Below are 8,311 nucleotides of genomic sequence, written 5' to 3'. Positions count from 1 at the left end.
GGATACAGGGTCTAGGGTACAGGGTCTAGGGTACAGGGTCTAGGATACAGGGTCTAGGATACAGGGTCTAGGATACAGGGTCTAGGAGTACAGGGTCTAGGATACAGGGTCTAGGATACAGGGTCTAGGGTACAGGGTCTAGGAGTACAGGGTCTAGGGTAAAGGGTCTAGGATACAGGGTCTAGGGTACAGGGTCTAGGGTACAGGGTCTAGGATACAGGGTCTAGGATACAGGGTCTAGGGTACAGGGTCTAGGAGTACAGTGTCTAGGATACAGGGTCTAGGGTACAGGGTCTAGGATACAGGGTCTAGGGTACAGGGTCTAGGGTACAGGGTCTAGGATACAGGGTCTAGGAGTACAGGGTCTAGGATACAGGGTCTAGGGTACAGGGTCTAGGGTACAGGGTCTAGGATACAGGGTCTAGGGTACAGGGTCTAGGAGTACAGGGTCTAGGATACAGGGTCTAGGGTACAGGGTCTAGGATACAGGGTCTAGGATACAGGGTCTAGGGTACAGGGTCTAGGATACAGGGTCTAGGGTACAGGGTCTAGGATACAGGGTCTAGGGTACAGGGTCTAGGAGTACAGGGTCTAGGATACAGGGTCTAGGATACAGGGTCTAGGGTACAGGGTCTAGGGTACAGGGTCTAGGATACAGGGTCTAAGATACAGGGTCTAGGGTACAGGGTCTAGGATACAGGGTCTAGGAGTACAGGGTCTAGGGTACAGGGTCTAGGGTACAGGGTCTAGGATACAGGGTCTAGGAGTACAGGGTCTAGGGTACAGGGTCTAGGGTACAGGGTCTAGGATACAGGGTCTAGGAGTATAGGGTCTAGGGTACAGGGTCTAGGAGTACAGGGTCTAGGATACAGGGTCTAGGGTACAGGGTCTAGGGTACAGCGTCTAGGGTACAGGGTCTAGGAGTACAGGGTCTAGGATACAGGGTCTAGGATACAGGGTCTAGGGTACAGGGTCTAGGGTACAGGGTCTAGGAGTACAGGGTCTAGGATACAGGGTCTAGGGTACAGGGTCTAGGAGTACAGGGTCTAGGGTACAGGGTCTAGGGTACAGGGTCTAGGATACAGGGTCTAGGGTACAGGGTCTAGGGTACAGGGTCTAGGGTACAGGGTCTAGGAGTATAGGGTCTAGGGTACAGGGTCTAGGAGTACAGGGTCTAGGATACAGGGTCTAGGGTACAGGGTCTAGGGTACAGGGTCTAGGATACAGGGTCTAGGATACAGGGTCTAGGGTACAGGGTCTAGGGTACAGGGTCTAGGAGTACAGGGTCTAGGATACAGGGTCTAGGGTACAGGGTCTAGGGTACAGGGTCTAGGGTACAGGGTCTAGGGTACAGGGTCTAGGAGTACAGGGTCTAGGGTACAGGGTCTAGGATACAGGGTCTAGGGTACAGGGTCTAGGGTACAGGGTCTAGGAGTACAGGGTCTAGGATACAGGGTCTAGGGTACAGGGTCTAGGAGTACAGGGTCTAGGGTACAGGGTCTAGGGTACAGGGTCTAGGATACAGGGTCTAGGGTACAGGGTCTAGGGTACAGGGTCTAGGGTACAGGGTCTAGGAGTATAGGGTCTAGGGTACAGGGTCTAGGAGTACAGGGTCTAGGATACAGGGTCTAGGGTACAGGGTCTAGGGTACAGGGTCTAGGATACAGGGTCTAGGATACAGGGTCTAGGGTACAGGGTCTAGGGTACAGGGTCTAGGAGTACAGGGTCTAGGGTACAGGGTCTAGGATACAGGGTCTAGGAGTACAGGGTCTAGGATACAGGGTCTAGGAGTACAGGGTCTAGGATACAGGGTCTAGGGTACAGGGTCTAGGGTACAGGGTCTAGGATACAGGGTCTAGGATACAGGGTCTAGGGTACAGGGTCTAGGATACAGGGTCTAGGGTACAGGGTCTAGGGTACAGGGTCTAGGATACAGGGTCTAGGGTACAGGGTCTAGGGTACAGGGTCTAGGATACAGGGTCTAGGATACAGGGTCTAGGATACAGGGTCTAGGGTACAGGGTCTAGGATACAGGGTCTAGGAGTACAGGGTCTAGGATACAGGGTCTAGGAGTACAGGGTCTAGGATACAGGGTCTAGGGTACAGGGTCTAGGGTACAGGGTCTAGGATACAGGGTCTAGGATACAGGGTCTAGGGTACAGGGTCTAGGGTACAGGGTCTAGGGTACAGGGTCTAGGGGTACAGGGTCTAGGGTACAGGGTCTAGGGTACAGGGTCTAGGATACAGGGTCTAGGGTACAGGGTCTAGGATACAGGGTCTAGGATACAGGGTCTAGGGTACAGGGTCTAGGGTACAGGGTCTAGGGTACAGGGTCTAGGATACAGGGTCTAGGGTACAGGGTCTAGGAGTACAGGGTCTAGGATACAGGGTCTAGGGTACAGGGTCTAGGATACAGGGTCTAGGGTACAGGGTCTAGGATACAGGGTCTAGGGTACAGGGTCTAGGGTACAGGGTCTAGGGTACAGGGTCTAGGAGTACAGGGTCTAGGGTACAGGGTCTAGGGTACAGGGTCTAGGATACAGGGTCTAGGGTACAGGGTCTAGGATACAGGGTCTAGGGTACAGGGTCTAGGGTACAGGGTCTAGGAGTACAAGGACTAAACTTTGATATAATTATTTTTTTATTTTTATTTTATTCACAGTTTTAATTTGACAGGCTGTATAAACATATTCCCTGTTAGCCTAGTGCTAGCATCTCTCATTAAAACCAATGGTGTATGTTAGCATAGTGGTAGCATCTCTAATTGAAACCAATGGTGTCTGTTAGCAGAGTGGTAGCATCTCTCATTGAAACCAATGGTTTATGTTAGCATAGTGCTAGAATCTCATTAAAACCTATGGTATCTGTTAGCATAGTGGTAGCATCTCTAATTGAAACCAATGGTATCTGTTAGCATAGTGCTAGCATCTCTCATTGAAACCAATATTGTCCGTTAGCATAGTGCTAGCATCACTCATTGAAACCAATGGCATATGTTAGCATAGTGCTAGCATCGCTCATTGAAACCAATGGTGTCTGTTAGCATAGTGCTAGCATCACTCATTGAAACCAATGGCATATATTAGCATAGTGCTAGCATCACTCATTGAAACCAATGGCATATGTTAGCATAAGGATAATTCCTTTTAACAGGACGTTCATGAAAGTCCTTGCGGGCTTGTTTCCAATGAGGGCCTGTGAGCAATTAGAGGTTAAGAGTCTTGCTCAGGGACAAATTTCATTTCATCGACACATATGCTGGCGTGGCCTGGAATCGTACCTGGGGCAACCAGGGCCTCTGGCTCCCTAGGCGGGCTCACTAACCACTCAGCTATGGCCGCCCCGATAGCATAGTGCTAGCATCTCTCATTGAAACCAATGGCATATGTTAGCATCAGAGCTACAACATGCTAACAGAGCTAACAAAGTGCAGTCAAGTCATACATTATTCACGTAAACATTGTAACTTTATAACATAAGTTTGTAACATTTGGTAGGCTATACTTTGTGACTTTATTTAAAAAAAATATTTAAACATCGTAACATGTATTTAAATCGTACCTCAACCTGTCAGATAATCAGAAATAATGTGATTATCATTAATTAACATTAAAATTAAACTGACATGAAGTTATGTCCATGTGTGTGCGTGTGTGCGTGTGTGCGTGTGTGTGTGTGTGTCTATTAGATAAACAGGAGGTGGTTGTCGGATTCAATCCCGTATTTCAGTTTGTTTTGCTCGAACACGTCAGTCAGACCCTTCAGATAGTCCTCATGGACACGGTCGATGTCGTCCTTACTGGGACACAACGTCTGGGCGACCGAGATAGGCTTACCAACTGGAGAGAGAGAGAGAGAGAGAGAGAGAGAGAGAGAGAGAGGGGGGGGGGTCCATGACACTTGCAAATATGATGATGTAATTGTGTTGTTAAAATGTTTCACAAATACATCTTTTTTTGCAACTTGTTTTCATAGACCTGTTTGTTTCAAATCTGGCAACCCAGCTTTCCCTCAGAACGGAACAGAACAATCAAACGCAGTCAGAAGGAAAAGAAAGAAAGTTGTGAATTGTTAAGAGTTGAGCAGAAATATAGATGATGAAGATCTTATGAGTGCTAGCATCATAGGCATAGAAAGAGAGTAGATAAATGTTTCAATACCAGTCAAAATGCTTTTCATCATTATAACATCTCTCACGCGAGTAACAATGGTGGAGCGATCGTGCATACAAAATGAGTCATTTTCCCCAGCGTAAAAGGTTTCGGAGTTATAGGGGTTTTAGAGATGGAGATAAAACGGAAGCGGATGGGAGCCAAGTTTTTTTACACGGTGATCCATCTGTCCTTTCCTTCTCAGAATCACCATGGGTGATTCCAGAGCTGCTCCAGCCCCTCCCGTGTGGAAAAAAATGAAAAAAAAACAAAAAAACTGAAAACACGGTTCAGACCGTGTTTGGCACCGAAGAGCTACTCTGTGAAAACACGGTTCAGACCGTGTTTGGCACCCGATGTGTTAACTGTCACAGGTTTCTGGAGTAAAGTGGGAGAGATTATGGCTTCAAGAACCATCTTAGTTTCAAGCAAGAAAGGAGGGTCAAGATAATGAAAGAAAAAACGGGTCCGATATCCACATGGTTGTGTGGAATATATACATAGAGGCATAAAATAGCTGCTTGGCAAAGAAATGGCAGCAGGATGAGGCAGTATAAGTGCATAATGGTGCTTATCTGTCATCACAGAAATATGAAAAGCGTTTAACATGTTGCTTCACAAAAGCATGAGTCAGTTGAATTTAAAAAAATGTGGCTTTAATGCTAACGTTTCTGCTATGCTTAGCTCAGAAACAGAGGTGTGGTGTTTTCAAACCAAAACAAATCATGCTTTGGCAAAATGCTGCTGCTAGGAAATTGCTAGCTACTAATTCCACTACATCAAAGCTAGTAAGCTACTTGCACTTGCTAACATTACAGCTACAAATCATGCTTTGACTAAATGCTGCTGCTAGTTCTTAAGTGTTAGCCTACTGATTGTACTGCTTAAATACTGGAGGGGGAGTGGCGCCCCTCACTTCTAAAAATAAGATTTGGGTTTTGGTCAATAGATTTAGTTTGTTATACATTGTGACACAACGCTGTCACCGCAACCTGCAGCGGACGAGGCCAGGCAGAGCCCGTACATCGATTGGTTGTGATATCGCCCTGACAACTAACAACAACCAATAAACCCCACGGCTGACTCAGTTGACTGTCCCTTCGGGCTATAGGCTCTAAACTATTACGGTCTCCTGGAGATGGGATCAGGCTGTGTCCTTGCATTTAAGTTATGAAACAAGTCTTGTTGAGAGCAAACTGAACGGCCCATAAGGTAAGGGCACTGTTTTAAAAAGTTGTAAGAGGAATTCTCTCATCTAACCATCTTGTCAGCGTCTGATAGCCTAGTGAAAGTAAATGAAATTAGCTCCCCATTCAGCAGTACATTCATTCTGGTCGACCAGCAGAATAAAACAGAATAAACATGTTACATTCTGTCTTACCATCCGTCAGTAATTCCATACATTGCAGTTATTAGATACATACAGTTATTAGATACATACACAGTTAATAGATACATAGTTATTAGATACATACACAGCCACAGAAAACACCTTGTGTTGTGTCCTTGTGTTGTTTTATTTTAATACTAGAGTCTCGGGGGGCTACGCCCCCCTCGACGCCAGCTAGAGATGGGAATTATGTCTCTTTTAAGGGAGGCGGATCGTGGGGTTTCGTTCCTTTCAAAGAAGCATTGTGAATACTGGCTCATTTATGGCTGAGGTATTGTAGATACGGAAAAATATATATAAATATGTAAGTATTGAATATGTCATAATAGTATGTATGTTTGTATTGTAGATATCATTTATATGTGACTGTAAGTATGTGTTATTGTGTACTATAATACAGCATATGACATGATATAATAATATATTATCATATGTAATAATATATAATAACATAATATATAACATCATTAATACAATATTTATTATAGTATAACATATAATATACTTAATAATACATATTATTGTAATGTGTAATATTATGATATCTAACAGTTTATTGCAATAATAATTATAGTGTGTAATGTATTTACATATAATAATATATATATGGAATATATATAAATAGCCATATACACACACACACACACACACACACACACACACACAGAGTAAGGGTAGTGACGTCGTGGCTAATGGTGGTGAGCCAATAGATGAGCGTTATTGTTATTATTATTAGGCCTACGTCGTCTCCCCTCCCCCCCCACACCGCACACGTTCGGTCGCGTCGCCGTCTTTGTCTGTTGTTTTTGCATAAACATGGATGGTGGCTTGTTTGTCGCGCACAATCTGGCAACACTGAATGTATTCCAGGCTGTTGGTTGTCTAGCTGTAGCAGCCTACAGGCAGGCTGCTTGTGTTCCAGGCTGTTGGTTGGCTAGTAGTAGTCACGTGACAACAACACACACACACACACACACACACACACACACACACACACACACACACACACACACACACACACACACACACACACACACACACACACACACACACACACACACACACACACACGTCGCACAGACGCACAGACATTAAAAGCCTCTACTTTTTCTTCACGGCGCTCGTGACTCCAAATGAGGTGTTTTTGTTTGTGTGTTACGCACTGGATTGGAACTATTTTTGCAATGTTATTCTTCACAGTTTCAAAGAAAGGTCGGCCATAATATTGTATTGTTGTTGTTGCTGGCTGGGTGACGATCATAGTTGAAGAATGTGTGTGTGGAGATTTAACCTGCGCTGCTTGGTTGTATGCTTTATCCAACATGACAGGCATGTAAACAAACAACCAATGTCATTTACAACTAAACGTTGCTCTCAAGAATGTTTTTGAAAAAATTTGAAGTGAGAAATAGACGATGCAATAAGCGAAAAGTGATTCTATTTGATGGATTGAAATAGCAAAACGCTCGCCCCAAAACACAGTCGCCCGGGGCAAATCCGGCGGTATTACAGGCAAATCGGCAGTATATAGAACGGGGGGCGAGTGTGTTTTGGGGCGAGCGTTTTTATTTATTTTGTCATTTGTTTTCCGAGGCGTACTTGTCCGCCCAGCCCAATACTTATGGAATACTTTCATTGCCGTAAGCAAGGAAATACTTTGTTTTGTTGTTACTTTTGGGTAAATGTATTTATGTATTTATTAAGTAGCCGTGTAATAAGCGGGATAATGGTGGTTAATCGCCCTGAAGGGCTTTAAATGTCAATAATGACCCCCATGCATTATCCCTTGCATACTTTTACGAGCGAAGACCGCTGATTTCAATGGCCGCCGCTTCGTGTTGTTTCGGCTGTGTCCGTCGGCGTTCGGTTGTGCTGACGGTAAACGGTGCGAAAGTGTTTCCCCGTCCGGTGTGGTCGTAATGTGGTGAGTAGAATTAATGATGTTGCGAGGTGGAAAATGTGTAGTGAGCAATGAGAAGTACCCTACGCCACCCGTAAATTCAGCGTGCACGTTGTGGCTGGTGTTGTGGTGAGATGTCAGATGTAGTTGTTGTGTTTAGTCCAAATCAATGCTGTGGGTATGGCGTCAGCAGGCGAGAGGTCCAAATGAATGGAATGGCTGTGGGCGTCAATGCAGTTCGCTGGGCTCATTTAAAAGAGCCTTAAAAAATCACCTTTCAGGAGGCCAAAGGAGGAGGTAGTACCATTTTCCCGTTAGACAGCAGACCCCTCCCCCCCCTGTTCTTGTACATTTTTTTCTCCCCCCCTTTTCTTTTTTTGTTGTTGTTGTACATAGTGTTATTTTTTTTGCTGTTTATTTTGTAATGATATTTGAACTGTGGTGCCACTATATATGCCTATGAATTAAATACCAAGGCCCTCATTGGAAACAAGTCCGCAAGGACTTTTATGAACGGACCTGTTAGACAAAGTATTTTAAATGTAACTTTGCTGTTTTACATTTCTTACCTAATAAAATATTCAATCAATCAAAAAAAGCGGCGGAAGTAGCAATTCTCCCTTTATATAAGTAGATAGTTTAGATTTTATATTACAATGTGCTAATAAACTAAGCTAATAATCTAGACTAAATATGTATTTTGTATTACATACCTACAGTGTGTATGGGTCGTCTCCATGGTAACATACCTACAGTGTGTATGGGTCGTCTCCATGGTAACATACCTACAGTGTGTATGGGTCGTCTCCATGGTAACAGACCTACAGTGTGTATGGGTCGTCTCCATGGTAACATACCTACAGTGTGTAT

At 44.6% G+C, this 8,311-nt stretch overlaps 1 protein-coding gene across 1 annotated transcript in view; it reads right to left on the bottom strand.

The window, feature by feature from the left end:
- Positions 1-3,684: 3,684 nt before the first annotated feature.
- LOC308101957 (2-acylglycerol O-acyltransferase 2-A-like) overlaps positions 3,685-8,311 on the bottom strand; it is a gene marked incomplete at its 3' end in the record, with an annotated part of 41,580 nt that continues 36,953 nt past the window's right edge. The window contains exon 10 of the mRNA XM_080451511.1: positions 3,685-3,839. Coding sequence (XP_080307637.1) covers positions 3,685-3,839 — 155 coding nt within the window. The remainder of the gene's footprint in view (positions 3,840-8,311) is intronic.

Source organism: Gymnoscopelus braueri (genome assembly GCF_963280865.1).
Source record: "Gymnoscopelus braueri genome assembly, chromosome: 15".
Classification (NCBI taxonomy): domain Eukaryota; kingdom Metazoa; phylum Chordata; class Actinopteri; order Myctophiformes; family Myctophidae; genus Gymnoscopelus; species Gymnoscopelus braueri.
This window is presented reverse-complemented; position numbering and strand designations above follow the sequence as displayed.